This window comes from Hippocampus zosterae, chromosome 1, assembly GCF_025434085.1.
Source record: "Hippocampus zosterae strain Florida chromosome 1, ASM2543408v3, whole genome shotgun sequence".
In the NCBI taxonomy this organism is placed as follows: Eukaryota; Metazoa; Chordata; class Actinopteri; order Syngnathiformes; family Syngnathidae; genus Hippocampus; species Hippocampus zosterae.
Genome location: NC_067451.1, coordinates 6,688,318 through 6,705,938, shown reverse-complemented (window position 1 = coordinate 6,705,938; position 17,621 = coordinate 6,688,318). Strand labels below are relative to the sequence as shown.

The window sequence follows — 17,621 nt, the reverse complement described above, 5'->3', positions numbered from 1 at the left end:
TATTTAAACTCTGTCGGGAGGCAAACGACTGACTGACAATACAGAAAGTACTATAGCGATTCCAAACCCGAAGGTAGACGGCGCTAATACGTTTCACAATTGTAGTGTCGACGCCAAACGAGAAGAAGAAAAAGCTTTGGCGCATGCGCAGCAGTCTAAGAAGCAGGCCATTTTCAAACAAAACCGCGGGCAACATTTCAGTAACTTGAGCGAAAAAAAGAACACGGTAACCGTTTGTTAAAACGTTAAAAAGGACAAAAGGAGACGAAAATCAAACTACACAATGACCAGCACACTGAAAGGAATTACGCTCAAAGGAAGTGCGGAGCTGGTCGCTGATTTCTTTTGTAAGTATTTATCCTAACTTTACCCGGAGTGCCACCATCAAAAATCGCGAACATAATTTGGTAAACATTCTCTTTGGACCAGAGTACTGTACTGTTGAGTATAATTGCAGTAACGGAAAAAGTACTCACACTTTGCATTTAACCGGTAAGAACCCAGACGTAAAAAAAATCAGCTTTTGGTTTCGGCATCATTGGCACACAGGGACTTAACTAACGATTAGTTCCCGGTCCTTTTATGAAAAAAATCCATTCAAAACTGTAACCCCCCCACCCCAAACAAACATGATTCAAATTAATTCAAAACTGTAAAACAAAAAAACATCACTGTGCCATATATCACACACACCTTAGCCTTATTAGTCATGAAAAATGCTATGTGAGACGCCTGACTTAACTCAAAACAGAATTAAAAGTGTCATGATAATGGCAAGGTCAATCAGTAATTAGGTGATCCATGCATTGTTTTAGAGGTGCTGAAATTGTACCATAGTTGCATGCATGCATGCACAGCAGACGGCGATGAGTTTTATGCTGATATTTATTCCTCATTCCACAGGTTTTGGTATCAACAGCATCCTGTACCAGCGTGGCATCTATCCTCCGGAGCAATTCACCAGAGTCAGCCAGTATGACATGAGCCTCCAGGTCACCTCAGATCCTGAACTGAAGAACTATCTTGACAGTGTGATGACACAGCTCAAAGGTTAGTCGACAGAGTGTGATGTTTGCTAGCTTGAATAGTTACATTATGTTGTGTTGCTCGCACTCATGCCATGCAACTTGAAGGTTTTCTCTTAAGTGTTCCTTTGTCTAATTCGTACCCTACAAAAATTATTTTTATAAAATTTTGGGCTGCACAGGGAGTATGTGCACGAGTGTGTGTGTGGCAGGTTTCTTTGTGCTCACTGGCCTTAAAGCCATTACAGTTCCTCCTTAGACCAAACAATTTACATACTCCATTAACGTATGCCACCAAAGCCGGGGTCACAGTCAGGCTGACCTCTAAAGCGGCCCTCCCTTGCGGAACATGTGAAATAAAACTCTGGTCAAGTCAGATTTAAGACAAAAACCCAGGTTTGCATGTCAGAACATTTCATTGCAATCCCCTTGTATCATGGTGCAGAGTGGCTCCTCAATTGCACCGTGCAGAAGCTGGTGTTGGTAATCACATGTCTGGCAACGGACGAGGTGTTGGAGCGCTGGCAGTTTGACATAGAGTGTGACAAGTCGGCCATGGAGTGCAGGTGGGTGCTGCCATTTTAATTTGAGCGTTGACCACTGGTTACTTACCATTCCTTTTATGAATAAAATCCATTCAAAACTGTAACAAAAAAACCCCATATGATTAAAATCCATTTGGAACTATAAAACAAACATCACCGTGACATTTATCACGCATGAGCCTTATTAGTCATGATAAATGCTTACAAAGTCCAAAGCTGAAAAGGGAGAGAGTTTCTTCTTGGAGTGTGCATCTTGCCAATAGACGATTCAATACATATCTCGAAAAATGGGGTGCAATTGGTACGGATCAGTTCGAGAGGGTATGATGCAATTGCTGTTGTCATTTTACATGTGTATCTTGATATATTTTGAAGTGTAAAAAAATCGATCCACTTGCATCTTTTAAATCTAATTTTCCTATTCAAATCGTTTTTTATTTGTTAAACCCCTACTTTCTTCCTCTCGCGCGAATTGTAATTGTAATGCGTATTGTAATTACACTAATCGTTGAAATTTACAATTAAAGGTCCAAACTCTAAAGCCGGTTTTATAATATCAAATGTACATTTTTCCTTTACACCATAGGTGCCACAACTCAACTCAACTGTATTTATAGAGCACTTTCGAACAGACATCGCTGCATACAAAGTGCAATTTAACATATACAATAAACAGTAAAACAAATCGGTAATAAAGACGCTAGAAAGCACTGAACAGTAAAACCAAGAACAAATCTAAGTCATGCTGAGTCGAATGCCAAAGAATACAAGTGAGTTTTGAGGAGACACAAGATGGCAGTACAGCATTTTGTGTCACAAACTTCAACAAAAACATGCATACTCCACACAGGAAGGCCGGAGCTGGGATCGAACCCACAACCTCGGCACTGTGAGGTCAACGTGCTAACCACTGGTCCACCTGTATTTAGAAATGATAAAAAATGAAATACATTAACAGCATGTGTTTTGCACATTTCTGTCCATTTCTGAAATGGCATTTTTACAATGCGTCTGATTAGGGCCCCCTTAGTAACACTGACTGAAAATGTGCCATTTAAGTTGCCCATCACTGCTTAAAATGAAGCTTTCTGTTCACTCCAACATAGTTTCTCAGATCTGAAATGGCACCAATTAATGCTTTAATTGCTTGCTTTTTATTTAGTGGAGGAGTGAAATTCCCCTATGGATGAAAAAGAATATTTATCTTTGGCCTGAGCATAAAAATTGTAAAAAGTTGAGCTGTTAAGCGACAGGTTACAAACAAACAAAAAATCCAGAACTTTGTATTTGTTGTCCTCTGTAATGCATAAGTATTGATTGGGATTTGTTTGTTAGTGCCCCTCGAGAAAAATCCATTCAAACCATCCAGGGTGAGATCCGCTCAGTTCTCCGACAGATCACCGCCTCCGTGACCTTCCTACCCTTGCTGGAAACGCCATGTAAGATCAGCCGTTCGCTCGTTTCCGGGAAGATTTTCCTCTCACGTTCTGCCCCCCGCCCCTCAGGCAGCTTCAACCTCCTGATCTACACTGACAAAGACCTCGCAATTCCCGACAAGTGGGAGGAGTCCGGCCCGCACCGCATCAACCAACCGGAAGAGGTGCGCCTCCGCTCTTTTACCACGAGCATCCACAAGGTGTGCAGCATGGTCACTTACAAGAAGACGTGCTCACTTTAAAACACTTTTAAAGCGCGGGGTGGGCAACATCAACAGGAGCCAAAACTCAAGAACACCCCAAACATTTCACACTGTCATACAATAATAACAATAAATATTTTTTTTCATACATTTAGCATGGCTTTCATTAAATCACAACTTATACACCCACCCCGGCTTTCACGCACACATTTTGGACTTTATGAAGCATCCACGAAGCAACAATGAGAAGGTAAGCACAAAGCTAAGTTGAACATGTGTTTGTGTGTTCCTTTTTAATGAACTTCTGGGGGAAAAAAACGAATCTGATGGCAGATGTGGTATTACACTAAACAAAATAAGAAAAAAAATCAACATGTTTAACAGAATTTATTTCATGGGGCAACATTGTTGGTGAGCTAGGTCCAGATGACAAAAACCAGGATCCATGTCGAATTCAATCACTGTCTACATTTCCAAAAATGCATTTATGATCTTATAAGGCAGTGGAGAACCTTTTTTTCCCCTCTTTTTTAAAGTTGTATGAAAAATAATTTAAAAACTTCTTCTGAAAAGTGCTTAAAGAAAATGTACATTAACCTAATAAATACATTAAACAAATAAATATGCATGGCGGACTGTTATATGTGAGAGGGATGCTGCAGTAGTGCGTAGATATAACCTGCATCCCAATGTAAGTTTTTTTTTTCTGTTCTCATATCTGTAAGCTATTAATTCAACGCCACTCAGTGCAAGAATAATAAATAGCTTCTGTACTGTAATGACTTAAAAAAAGGCAAGACTGACCAATGACATATTTGTGCTAAAAACACACAAACTGCTGTGCATGATGGAAGCTGTCCTAGCTGGTCCGCGGATACGTCAGACCATTGCCATGGTAACAACAGATCTTTACCTCTTCCCATGGTTGAAAATACATGCAAGGAACAGTGATATGGGCAGCCACCAAAATGCCTTAGCTCTTCCTGTATCGATACTCATCACTTACTGCAGTTTTTTTATCGTGATACCGTTATTGTAAAGTTTCACCATCATTTTGTGCGTGTGAGTTAGCGTATGATTTTCCCCCCTCGAAAATATAATATTTTACCGCACGATCTCCGTCTTGTGAGGGACATTATTGGCCAAATATTGCAATATTGTTTCACATCCTTACTCTGCAATTCCACTCATCGTTGACATCGGGGTGTACTTTCGGTGTTTTGTTTTTCCAGGATATTGCACAACTGCTGGATCATATCGTTGGCAAACTATTGCAGTATCGTTACTTTTTCGCTTGTAATTAGCTCAGTGGGCTGCACTTCATGAGCTTTGGTAGGTATATATTGTGAAATGACTTTTTCATCACCTTAGAAAAGAATGTATGTGTAAAACAAACAAACAATAATAAATAAATAAGAATAAAGTAAGCAAGACAGGAAGAATGTGAACATGCCACGTGGGCGTCCGTGGTGACAGTCACACCAGACTGTTGACCAGCCCTTTTTCATACTCCTCGGCCAAGCACTTCCAATGCTGACGGTTCGTCCGGCATCCCTCCAACAAAGGGGAACAATCGTCAGACATGCCCGCCAAGGTCTGACGACAGAATTGAGTGACAATTATTGAACACGTACGCCACGATTTTGCAGTATGCTAGATCAATCATCTGTTGCTCTATTGTGACCTTGTTAACAAAATGACATTTCTGATTGAACAGAAAATTGGTTAGCGTTTCATTTTGGTTATTTGTTTCCACTGCGACTGTTTTCACGCTTGAAAACAATGGTCCTTTTCCGAAGAGTTTTGTTGATATTGTATATATGATTCCAAAATGACCATTTCGTGACATATTTTCAAACTGCTCATTTCAAACCATTTACTGCAAAAGTACCTCATATAACTGCGTGCAGATGGCATCAATGAAGGAGACCTGCATGCTGGGAATCTTATCTCGCTTCTCCCGATTCATCAAGTCCTGAAATAAAATGAGATTGTAGCTACGAGTGTAATAATAATAACTACAGGTTTCCCTGTAGTTCCCTCCGTTATTGCCTTACACTGGGCTCAATGTTTAGTTCTAGTCTCTCTTTGTCCCCTTGCTCGAAGAACTCAGTCGCCACCAGCTCTGCAATCTGCACAGGGGGGAATCGCAGACAATAGCTAAAATGGAGGAGGGTTCACCAAAATGTGTGGGGAAAAGCTGAAGTTGTATACCGTAGACACACACACACACAAAAAAAAAATCAACAAGTCATATTACAGGTACGAAGTTGCCAATGATGAGAAACAATAATTTTAACTTGAAACAAAATGGATCTTGAACATAACTTCACAAGACAAAAAACATAAATGCTAGGGAAAAAAACCCAACAGTTGTGGTAAGACAGTTGTAATTTCACGAGAAAACAGATCAATTGCACAACAAAAACAATATTTTAACAGCTAAAAAATTTTTTTTTGTGTGAGAAAGATCTTAAGGTAATGGATAAGAGAATCTGACTTTAAGAATTAAATTTCAATCAAATTTTACTGTAAATATCCTAAAATGTATATGATTTTACTTTTTTTAAAATTTATTTCTTGGAGAAAAGTTTTTTGGGGGTGCAGTTAATTCATTTAGAACATCTTTTTTTGTTTGGAGGGCGGGGGTTGAGATTATCTATGGGCAGTAATTATTTTTAAACAAGTGTTCACACAAACAATTGGCCAGTGACTGCCTCAGTGTTTTTATTTCCACCAGGCTTGCACTTCCTAACAAGGTGCACACTAACAAAGATCACCAGGGAGATAAAATAGTTGGGACGCAGCTGCAAGATGCTTTGTGGAAGGATAGGTTTTTCGTCTTGCAGTCCTTGTGGGGAAGACAATGTACGAGAATAAATTTGCGCTCTTGTAACCGAGGGGTGGGTAGAAGTGGGGCTCAGAGAATAATAAAGTGGTTTTCAATAGACAGAAAGTTGAAGTACTATGCAAAAAAAACAAAAGAATTTCATCGGAACAAAATAGGAATTTGCAAAAGTGGGCAACTCTAATTTTTATGACAATTAAGTTTAAGAGTAAAAGATGCAATTTGAGTATGATCTTGGATCAGAAGACCTATGAACATTGTGAAGAATGAAAAAAAAAATCAAATAATATTTTGGTACAATCTGTTTTACATTACCCTCTTTTGCACCGGCCAGGGCTTGGTGATTGCTGATATATCGCATGCAGTCATCAGCATTGACCTAACAGAGATGCGTAGAACTGCTGTGAATATGTAGACGGTATCTACGGTATAAAAAAATGAACTCACATATGTGGATGTATTAATCTCACCGAAGTAAATCACGGTGGTGATCAGTCTCCCAAACAAACTGTCTGTTATGAGTGAGCTCAAAGAACTCCTCGCGTCTCCTGTTGACAGATAGACAAGGTCATGGGGGGGAAAAAAGGTTGCAATTTTGATCCAAATAAGTTATGACACGTGAATGAGTCAGAAAATGGATAAAGTTGTTTAATTAAAAGAGAAAATGTATTGTGCAAGTAGGACACTTAAGTTAAATGTCATTTTGGAAGCCTTCCTCTGTACCGTATTTGCAGTGTTTTGTACCTACTTAATGTACAAGGCCAGGTCGGTGGACAAAATAGCCCTCTCAATCATCTTTAGAGTGCATTTGTACTCGTCCAGGGAGAGGCCACTTAGTATCTGATTGCCCTGGAACAGAATGAGAACCGTGTTTGTGTCATAACAGGAATAAAAAAAGCCACTATGTACACTTACTGGACTGTTGAGGATCATGAGGCACTGGTCAAAATGGTGATGCTCCATAGTGGAGTGGCAGTAAAGCTGTGCCAGTGGGTGCTCACTCCTGATAATTTCACACAGGTTAAATACCCAGTGGGTGACTTGCAGGACACTGTATACTTTTGCGACTCTTCTACTGCTTCTCTACCTCTGTATGTAGAAGTTGTTGACTCCTCTGTGGTCCAGGTCATGGCAGAGCGTAGCAATCATCAGAGCCAGAACCTCTAAATCCCGAAGACGATTCTGTCAGGAAACGAATGGCCTTAAACCAGGGGTGTTCAAATCTGGTCCTCAAGGGCCCCTATCCAGCTTATGTCTCCCTCCTCTAATACCCCTTTCCCACTGAAATTAGCAGTGATCCGTGGAGACACGCAACCAATTGGCATATTATCCTTTTCCCATTGACCAACAGAAGGCGATTTTGTGCCTCCCTGCCCCCTCCACCACTTTGCGCCTGGTTACGTCACCACGCTGTGATTGCGTAGATGATAGTGCGGCAGATTTCTTGGTGGTAAACAAAGCAACATGGAAGCGAATGTTCTTTCTTCTATCATGCTTTTTACTGTCCTCAAAATGGTCAAAAAGCAGTGGAGGATCAACTCTTTGCTATTACTGTACTGAGACAACAGGTTAAGGGGCGATCTCCTAGCATTGTTGTGGGGGCATGCTATATACGAGGCCAATGGCGTGCAATGTTATGACTCATCACGTACCGCCCTATGTCATCACGTAATTACTGGGAAGTCCCGAGTTAGGCTTTCACAACTGCAAGCGGGGGCGATCCGAGGCGATCACAATCCGCCTCCGATGGCGTGCTGGTGGACACGGATCGGCACGGATCGACACTCCTTTCCCACTGCCCAAAAGCGTGTTTACCCATGATTTTGCAGCAGTGGAAAAGGGGTATAATACTCCTGATTCAAATCATAATAATCATCGTCAGGCTTCTCAGAGCTTCCTGTTGAGATGATCCTTTGAATCATATGTTGCAGCAGGAAGACATCTAAAACAAGCTGGATAGAGGCTCTTGAGGGCCAGAGGAGGATGTACAGTCCTGCTTTAAACAAATGACAGCTATCTTGAAATTTGTTTTTTACTGTCTTGTAATGTTTAGAAATAGCATTGAATGTGCATTATATGCTGCCCATACTACCTCACTAACCTGCAAGCGCCCTGATTTAAGGAGGGCAAACATGCACTGGGCAGTGTTGAAAGCATGTCTCCAGTTGTGATAGGCCACATTCTTCCTGTAGTTCTTCTTCACACTCAGAATCCACTGGCATAAATTCTAAACAGCGTAGAAGTCTTTGTTGTTGTTAATCCGCGTTGGAGATTGTTTTGACTACGACGCCTACCGTGTGCTTCATGTGGAAGTTGTGCACCAGGTCGAGGTCGACAAACATGCGCACAGTACCCAACGTGGTTTCGGTGTCTGACAAGTCAAAATCGCTGAAGCCAAAGTCCAGGAGTCGCAGCGACTGGGCCGATGGAATTGTGGCTGCCTGCCCAGTGGACACATGGATCGGGGATGTGGTTAACCATTACTCCAATTCTTTAACGGTCATCAAAAGGGTGAGAAAAGCAATTGTAAAGGGGGAATAAAAATCTTATCTTTCTATCCTTATGTGAGGAAGTAATACCCCTTTTGTTCAATCATAAATTTACAGTTTTTTGCAAATCTGAGGTCCATTTCATTGGCCACCTCACGGCCTGCCGAAATTGTTGACTCAAAAAAATCCAACTAAATTAACTAATAAGTGAGGAACAAGGTGATATGAATTTATCAATCTGGAAAATGTTACACAGGCATTTATTTCTGAGGCCTTGGGACTTCAGCAAACCACTGTCAAAACCCAACTTATTCCCAAGAGTGCAGGGGAAGGGGGCGGGGGCATCGATGGGAGAGTTCCAAAGTGAAAACCATTACTGAGATAAAAAAGCAACACAACATGAGAAGCAGTCTATGGGTTGATGAGACAAAAGATTTGATTTGATAATAACAACAACAACAAAAAACCCAGCTTGTTAAAATTCAAACATGGTGTTGACAGTTTAATGGACTGGGGCTCCATTGCTCCTCCAGGTCCTGGACTACTGGCTTTGTTTAATGGAACAATCATTTCTGCAATCTACCAGAAAATTCTGAGGGCAAGCAGTTTACCCAAAACATATGAGCAACTCCACCTCTGAATGGCTAAAACAAAAAAAGTCCACATAAGATGCTGTAATATGACTTTATACAGGAAGTTCATACTCAAAAACCCAATTGGTTTACCGCCACAATCCAAATGATTAAATCATAATTTAGAATCTACAATTCACATGTACTTTATTTGTCTTAAACTTATGAAAAGTGGTTTGATTGTTTCATTTGGGGAAAATACTTTTTCAAGGAACTGTATATTTCTATCTGGGGATTTCAAGTTACCTGGAGCCCCCGGGACTCTTCTGCAGCAGCCGAAGCATGATATGAAAGCACCTGCAAAACACATCGGCAAGCACTGATTTAGTAAACTGCAGACAGCAGCAGTCGTCCATGAGAGTTTCTACTTAGGATTACCTCTGATCCGAACTTATGGCGAGTACTGACCTCAAGAGTGACCTGCTGCTTGGCCATGGCTCTCTCCATGGTCTCGTACATCTGCGTGTTCTGGATGGCCAGGCCACAAAAAATGGCAAAAGCCTCCAAGAACTGTTCGTCGTTCCTGTTGAACGTCTTGGTGCCTCCCGACACCTCATCCATCTTGTTCACTAACTGGCAGCAACCTACGGACGTGGAAGCTTCTTTATCCCAACACCACTTTCCCCACAACAGAAACTTTTTCCATAAAGCTGAAACATTGCAACTTTATAATGATCACATTGCTGCACATGATAATCCGATTCACTTTTTATATGGATCAATGATCTGATTTCTTGGACGTACTATTTTAAATGTTTTGTAAAGTGCTTTGTTACAGTTGCAGCGGTTGTAAATGCTAGTGGATGCATACCACAGCCGCTATTGTAGCCACTATTCTACGGGCCTTATAATGCGGTGCACCCTATATATGGAAACAGTTTTTAAATAGGCCATTCATTGAAGGTGTGCCTTATACGCCGAAGCGCCTTATAGTGCAGAAAATACGGTAGTCTGACGGTTCCATCATAAAGACAGCCACCGGAGCTCCTACCTATGACTTTGTCCTTCTTGCCATTCTTGATAGGAGCGCAGAGCAAACTTGTTGTCCGTTTGCTTGTCTGATATTGCTTTTCACACTGCTGAATAAGACAAATTGCATTACTCTCGTAATAAATAGACGGTACCCCCCCAAATTTTAAGAAATACAGACCATCAAGGGGAAGCGTTGATCCTTGGTGACATCGACAATATTGAGAGGCTGCATGGTATTTTTAACATACTGAGCGTACATGTAGTTGATCTGGTTGATACAAGGAGATTCTCTGAGGAGATTGACAGCAAAATGTTCATCAAACAAAGAAAAATAATCGCATCATAAAATCAGACTTGTTTCTGTCTTACGTCATATTTACATTTGTAAATTTGGACTTCATTCTCGTATCAACAACAAATTGTATTTCGTACACTGTGACTATTCCCGCAAAATCACTGCTTGCTTTTCATAACATTACATATTCTTCTCTGAAAATTATGCAATTAACATCAAGTTTACTTTTCCTCTCATAACATTCCGACTTTTTCCCGTAATATCGCATGTTACCCCCCCCCCCCCCCCCCCAGATCATTACAATGTCATTCAGGTATTGTTTTGACTTTCTCGCAGCATTATAACAGGCCCACTTTCTCGTCCAATAATATTGAATTTAATGGCGTCACCCTTTTGCGTTCGTCTTACCTTTTGGGTGAAGTAAGGACTTCTCCTTTTTCGTATTCCATATGAAAGACACTGGAAAAGGGGTTCTGGAAAAAAAGGCCAAAACTGAAGTTTTCTTCCTTTTATTTTCTTTTTACAAGACAAATTGATTTTTTTCCCCTTCCAGTTAAGCCATTAAGACGATGCAACTCGTCCAAGTTACAAGTAATGGTCCATTACACAACAAGCCGTGCCAGATTAGGAGTTTATTTCAACATTCCATGTCTTTCTTCCGCTCCTGTCCTCCTTATAGGGACTTGTTTTTGTTCAACATGCACTCCCCAAAAGATTCTTTTCACATTTTAACAGGATGTTCAAGATAAACCAATGACTTTTTTTTTCTGTTTAGGAAAAGTTTGCTCCCTTACCCTGGCAGAGCGTCCCTCTCTTGGGCCATAAAAAGGGCTTTAAATAGAAAACATCCTTCAATGTTTGGACTTAACTTGGGGTCACTGGCAAAGCTAAGTAGTTTCGAGAAGATGCTTTTCTACAGGCATGTAGAAGTCACGAAAACCGATGGATGGGTAAACTATGGCTTGTGGCCCGTATGTGGCCCGTCAGAGGTGATCTAGGGTCACTTTGGTGCTGACCTCCGTGGAGTCATTCTCAGCAATGAAGACCGTACAAGCCTGGGCCTGCATGAAGGACAGGATGGTTCCAGCAAACTTCCTCAGTAAAACCTCTAGACACTGCTGCTCCTCAAAGATGAGACTTGCCAGTTCCAACAGCACCTGAACATATCATCCCCTTCAAAAGCTGTCTTGATGCATGTATCCGACATAGGAAATATTAATGTACCATATTTTCGGCACTACAAGGAGCTTCAGAGTATAAAGTGAACCTTCAATGAATGGCCTATTTTAGAACCGTTTTCATATATAGGGCACACACCATTATAAGGCGCAAAGCTACAATAGTGGCTATGGTTCTGTTATGCATCCACTAGATGGAGCTACACTAAAGGGAATACAATACGGCTTTATTTATATCGAGCTTTTACAACTGCTGCAGCTGTAACAAAGCACTTTACAGAACATTTAAAATACTACGTCCAAGAAATCGGATCATTGATCCATATATAAGGCGCATTTGATTATAAGGCGCACTGTCGGCTTCTGAGAAAATGTAATGCTTTTAGGTGAGCCTTATAGTGCGGAAAATACGGTACATGATGAGAAGATTTTGAACTGAATTTGGCGGATTCATGTACCTGATTGCGTCGGGTTTCTAATTGTGACGCCTCGTAGAGCTGGGCGTTGTGCAGAACGATGCCGGAAAATGCCAAGTAAGCTGAGAAGTCCTTTTTGGAGAGAAAAAACGCTGAAAAAACAGTTTCGTGTAACATGGTTCTTGTGAGTGTTGTCATTCCATCTTGTTTATTGGAACATTGTGACTCGGTTACCTTGATTGTGCAGCAGCAGTGGTAAAGGGGTGAAAAGCGACAAATCAAAGAAACCAAAAGCCGATCAAACTGTAGATGACTTTTGCGTTTGATGGCAAATCATTCCTCGACTACATCAAATGTGGGAGTAATGTGATAAATTTTGTGCGAGTAGTTACCAAATGTTCAACTCTTGGTCAGTGTCAAAATGGGCAAGAAATGATCAAACAGGAGTTTTGCATACCTTTTCATCCTGTTGCGTGAAGGCTCCATCCGTGTCATTTTTCTTATTGATAGCTTGAGCCACTCCAACCACCTGCCAATGGGTGGTTTGAGACAGTTTCGTCCTTTACATTTCCAGTGAGCAGATTGAGGGTTTTGGGGCGGGGGCTTTTTGTGACTGCTGTTCTGAGGTTGTTTTCGCTTTTATAATGGCCCAATATTATGGTTACCTCGTCTCTGTGGTTCTTGATGGGAAGGCACAGGATACTGTGAGTCTTGTAACCGGTGATCATATCGACCTCCGCATTGAATCGAGGGTCCTAAGAGTGCGGAAACCATCATGAGAATCGAAAAATAAACACACAAACACTCAAGAGCATTCAGATAAAGAGGCCTGCTAATTGAATGGGGCAATCAGAGGAACAGGCTTCATCAACGGCAAGAGAGTTGATGAAAGCTGACAGGATTGCGGGAAAACACTACAGTGTGCTTTCATGAAATGTTTGCAATATGGTGGAGGAAAAAAAAAATACAATTACACAACAAAACGTGGAGAAAGTGAGCGGCTTCAAGGGTTTCCAAATGAACAGTACATTTTACCCTAGCAAATTATGGCAATTCATCTCATCATAAAACTGCTACGAACCATTCAGGAATCGTTTTGAGTTACGTTTAAGCGTCAATGTTACCTCATAAGCGTTCTTGATGTTGAGCGGCTGTCCCGTGGCGGCCACGTGTCCCACAATGCCCTTATTCCACTGCAGTCGGATGCTGCTGCTGGATGATTCTTCCAACGTGGAACCCTCGGCCACGTCAAACAGGCGACTGACCAGGAACTTTGTGTTCGAGCTGTCCTCGCCCACCTGAAACCCCAAACAAAAGGTCCTGCTATGCCACCTTGCTGTGTGTTTAGACACAATGAAGTACAGAAACCGCAAATTGAAGTGAGTTTAGTGATAAGGACTGAGCCTTGCCACAAAAATAGCAGAAAAATGTTAATCCCCCGCCCCCGCATACAATTTTCCCCAACGACCCAGGCTTATCAAATCTCCTCCACTGTGGATTATATTTTATTGTTTATTGGAATTTAATCACCTCTGAGACCTGTGAATCGAATTTGAAAACTGGTTGGTTAAAGAAACTGTCCCGTTGCTAGTACAGCAGCAAAATCTGCATATTTGTGGTTCGGCATTCACAAATTCACACACTTCTGTATTTTTTTTTTTGGGGTGGGGGGGCGTATCCTTTGTTATTCGCAGAAAAACTCTTATTTGTGTCCTAAGGCCAATCTTGTGGCATCATGGAGCCGAGGAACAATGTTCAAGTGAATTGAGATTTGTTTTGACGAGGTGCTTTGCGTCAACTCATGGCATCTTGGTTTCAAGAAACTATGTTGATGTCAGTTGAGGTGTTTTGTTAGGACAAAATCATTTTGTGTGGCATCTTGGTGCCAGGGAACTACATTGATGTGAATTGAGGAGCTTCATTTAAATGAAAGTATCGCTTTGCCAACATCTTAAGATGACTACAGGCAATTATCAACCATTTTAGGGGAGGTTCAAATACTCAGATTTTTGCTAGTTGCGACATAGCACCAAAAGGAGCCTGAAATGTGATTGGACAAAAAACAAAAACTTTCATACCTCTAAGCGAAACTATGGTTGCTGGTACGTTGGGGATTAGCCCCCAAACTTGTCCGACCCTAAACACACATTTAGTCTCTTGATTGACAAATGACCACACGAGAACGTGTTAGTAATAATAATAATAAGAAACATCCTGTTTTTATGAGTGCGGTGTCCCTGCCCACCAGAAATAACGAGTAGCGGTCTGCGGCAATGAGCTCGTTGATGTGGAGGAAGATCTTGTGGCAGAGTGCTGTCACATCCAGATGGCTCGAAACGTCCTTCACCAGCTCCAGCAGTCGAGTGCAACGATCGCCTCGGTTACTGCACCCGCTAGCTACCTTGGCGCTTCCGCCTCCGGCATCGCTGTCCAGCATTGCAAAGCCCCACGTGGGGACGCTCTTGCGGTCTGCGTCGCTCAGAAACGTCACTGAGCCCTCCTCGTCCGTCACCACGATGGGCCGTAGAGGGCGGTCGAATTCGGATGCGGAGATTTTGCGAGCTGGGGGGCCGGGCGGTTGGTTGGAGACCACGCTGGCCGCAGGAGATTGATTGCCCGAAAGGCTACGGGTGACGGGATCCGTAGAGTACTGGTTGTCTTTGGAGGCGGGCGACTTGATGGTGTGGACACGTTCAGCGAACCAAGCATTCACCATGTCCCTGTTAATAGGGCACAAAAGTCCATTTATTGTTCATCAACAACTCGTTTTGAAGCAACCGAGGCAGCCAGCGCAGGCACAGTGCGTCCAAACCTCACTGAACCAAGGCACATACTTAAGTCAGGAAATTCTCATGTCATACCACCAAATAAAAATATCACAAAGGGTATACAGTAATCATCTACGCATTTACACTATGGCTACTCTTCTCAAGTAAACTGATCTGCATTTTTGTTTTTCTGGAATCTGTTACTTGCTAAACACTTCTTTGTGTGTTTTTTGGGTGCTCTTTCTGAATCGCCCAAATACACCATTGTGGCCTTGTTTAAATAGCAAAATGATATTTTGATCTGAGACAGTATATTCAAATCAGGCCATTCACTGAGAGAAAAGCTTTGCATATCGGGGAGGAGCTCCTGTGACCTGGTTTGTGACATGGACTCTTCTGGCAAGAGCTCGAACATGTTCTCCTAAGCTGTAATTTTTGTCATTTTCAAAGTCCATCCTGTTTAAATATCAGGTTATGCAAGGCTGAATGAAACATAAATAACTGGAATAATGTCAGGAGGTGAGGCAATGTTCCAAACTAACAAATCACTTTCACACTCATGATAAATAGAAAGGGGCGGCCTGGTAGTCCAGTGGTTAGCACGTCGGCTTCACAGTGCAGAGGTACCGGGTTCGATTCCAGCTCCGGCCTCCCTGTGTGGAGTTTGCATGTTCTCCCCGGGCCTGCGTGGGTTTTCTCCGGGTGCTCCGGTTTCCTCCCACATTCCAAAAACATGCACGGCAGGCTGATTGGACGTTCTAAATTGTCCCTAGGTGTGAGTGTGGGCGTGGATGGTTGTTCGTCTCTGTGTGCCCTGCGATTGGCTGGCAACTGATTCAGGGTGTCCCCCGCCTACTGCCCGAAGACAGCTGGAATAGGCTCCAGCACCCCCCGCCACCCTAGTGAGGATCAAGCAGTTCGGAAAATGGATGGATAAATAGAAAGCAGTGCACAAATACCACAATTTTAAAGAGCCTCTGAATCACCCCAGATGAAGTTCAGATGTATTAGTTGACTTTTCCTGACTTTTTTTCCCACCTCTTTTGGAATTATGGCCAATAAGGTCAAACTTGGCCTCTTCGAAGCATTATGCATTTTCCCACCTGTTTGGAAGATTTTAAGTGTTTTTCTTTGTAGGATAAAGCTTCCAAAATGTCCACCCTACCCCATAGCCTGGACATAAGAAGAAGACACATAAATGTGTACTGCCTCTTAGCGGCCTTCCTGTTCAGTTTTCTTGTCTTTTTCATCAATTTTAGAGCGACTTCGAGTTCTTGGTCATATCACTATTGTGCCATATTGCCTCGACTTGATGATGACCGTCTTAAGTGTGTTCCGTGGTGTTTTTGATGCCTTGAAAATGTTTTGTGCCCTTCTCCTGATGGATAGCTTTGACTAATGAGGTCCCTCAGGTGCTGTGGAATCTCTCTGTGGACTATGGCTTGTGCTGTAAATTGAGACTACAGAAAATGTCGGCAACAGCCTACTAGAACATCACATTTGTTTGAGGTTACTCAGAGGCACGGTGAATGGTGGCATGTTTGTGCCAAGTCCTGTGTCACATGAGTTTGAATGTGAACACTTGTTTATTTTTATTTACGCTCTTGAAAAGTTTGGATAAAATGTTAATTGAATTGAGTTACAGATCACATTTATGATTTTTTTAAATGCTTCATGTTTCTCTGTTTTGTATCAAAAACCTTAGCATTTGAACAGGGGTGTGTGGATAGCCACTGTCCCAGCTATTTACATTTGCAACTACTGGTTCAAAAAAAAGTATTTAATCACTTTTGCAGATAAATTGGAGAACATTCGCCGATAGTCATTAATGGTTCAGCTACATGCTATTTAAGGTTAGCATATCCTTGATCAAATTAAGTGGTGGTAAAATTATTTTTCGCAGTTCAGAAAATAGAAAATATTGCCTCTTTTTTTTTTTGGAGGGTGGGACAAAATGTAGAGAAAAGTTTTCTACAACCCTTTCAATCATAATCATTTGTGCATAAAAGTAATATTTAAAATATTTGGAGTTATGAATCGCTTGTCGTATTAAAAAGACCCACTAAATGGGGAATTGCATGCTTTCCACTCGGATTCATTTGTTCTACAAGATGCACTTCATAACGCGTTGAGTGTTTTTTAAAAAGCAGGCCAGTAATTGGAAGTTCACACATATGGTCTTAAATTTCACGAGGACGCATTGGAGAGCACGAATTAAAACAATGTGCTGTAAAAGTTAATCATTGAATGACCCCCGGCGCAATTTTCATGTAACATGCACATTGCAAGTAGGAGCCCATTCGAACACGATAAATGCGCGTTAAAGAACAACAACAGTAACAACAAAACACGTACGCGCGCTCCCGTCGCAGCTTTTACCTGGACGCTTTCCTGACAAAGTAGGAGTGGGTGAAGTCGCGGTGGTCGTCCAGCCACGCTTCCATCATGTCGTCCTCCATGGCGTGTGTCTGCCTCTATATATCCACAATAGCGCGACGGTCCCCCATATGGAAAAAAAAAGGATGGTGGGGGGTGGCGGGGGGGGGGGGGGGAGACAAATGCGCGGAAGCGAGCACGAAAAAGTAAACAACGTGTAAGGCGCGCGAATCACAAGCAGTGCGCCACTTTTTTCTTTCTTTTGTGTGTGTGTGTGTGTGTGTGTGGGATTAGATACGGAGAAGAGAGGGAGGGAGGGAGAAAGAGATCAGGCACTTCCTCTCTTGTCAAACATGCCGGAGATATCGCAGACACCAACCGGCTCCGACGGACGCGCGGTGGTGGAGCGTGGGGTTACAAGCGTCAGGGGCAAAGTCA

At 42.1% G+C, this 17,621-nt stretch overlaps 2 protein-coding genes across 5 annotated transcripts; one reads left to right on the top strand and one right to left on the bottom strand.

Moving 5' to 3' along the window:
- The first annotated feature begins 35 nt into the window (after positions 1-35).
- mad2l1 (MAD2 mitotic arrest deficient-like 1 (yeast)) lies at positions 36-4,001 on the top strand. The gene is made up of 5 exons (XM_052079345.1): positions 36-347; positions 904-1,050; positions 1,471-1,591; positions 2,906-3,009; positions 3,076-4,001. The coding sequence occupies exons 1-5, from the start codon at positions 284-286 to the stop codon at positions 3,246-3,248; spliced, it is 609 nt and encodes a 202-aa protein (XP_051935305.1). The 5' UTR covers positions 36-283; the 3' UTR covers positions 3,249-4,001.
- pde5ab (phosphodiesterase 5A, cGMP-specific, b) lies at positions 3,848-17,596 on the bottom strand. Of its 4 annotated transcripts, none has more exons than XM_052079332.1 (22): positions 17,187-17,583; positions 14,285-14,759; positions 13,164-13,337; positions 12,705-12,794; positions 12,497-12,568; positions 12,082-12,171; positions 11,462-11,602; positions 10,854-10,918; positions 10,329-10,440; positions 10,170-10,257; positions 9,587-9,762; positions 9,425-9,475; positions 8,352-8,498; positions 8,159-8,284; positions 7,145-7,239; positions 6,973-7,060; positions 6,806-6,906; positions 6,528-6,605; positions 6,373-6,436; positions 5,267-5,341; positions 5,101-5,184; positions 3,848-4,805 (listed from the first exon to the last, which is right to left on the bottom strand). In XM_052079332.1, exons 1-22 carry the CDS (start codon positions 17,264-17,266, stop codon positions 4,686-4,688), a joined length of 2,592 nt encoding a protein of 863 aa, XP_051935292.1. In that variant the 5' UTR covers positions 17,267-17,583; the 3' UTR covers positions 3,848-4,685. The 4 variants fall into 4 exon arrangements, 3 of the variants coding, with proteins under 3 accessions (XP_051935292.1, XP_051935293.1, XP_051935294.1); XM_052079333.1 differs by having other exon boundaries at positions 10,170-10,254; positions 17,187-17,580; XM_052079334.1 differs by lacking the exons at positions 8,159-8,284; positions 8,352-8,498 and having other exon boundaries at positions 17,187-17,589.
- Between the last annotated feature and the right edge of the window lie 25 nt (positions 17,597-17,621).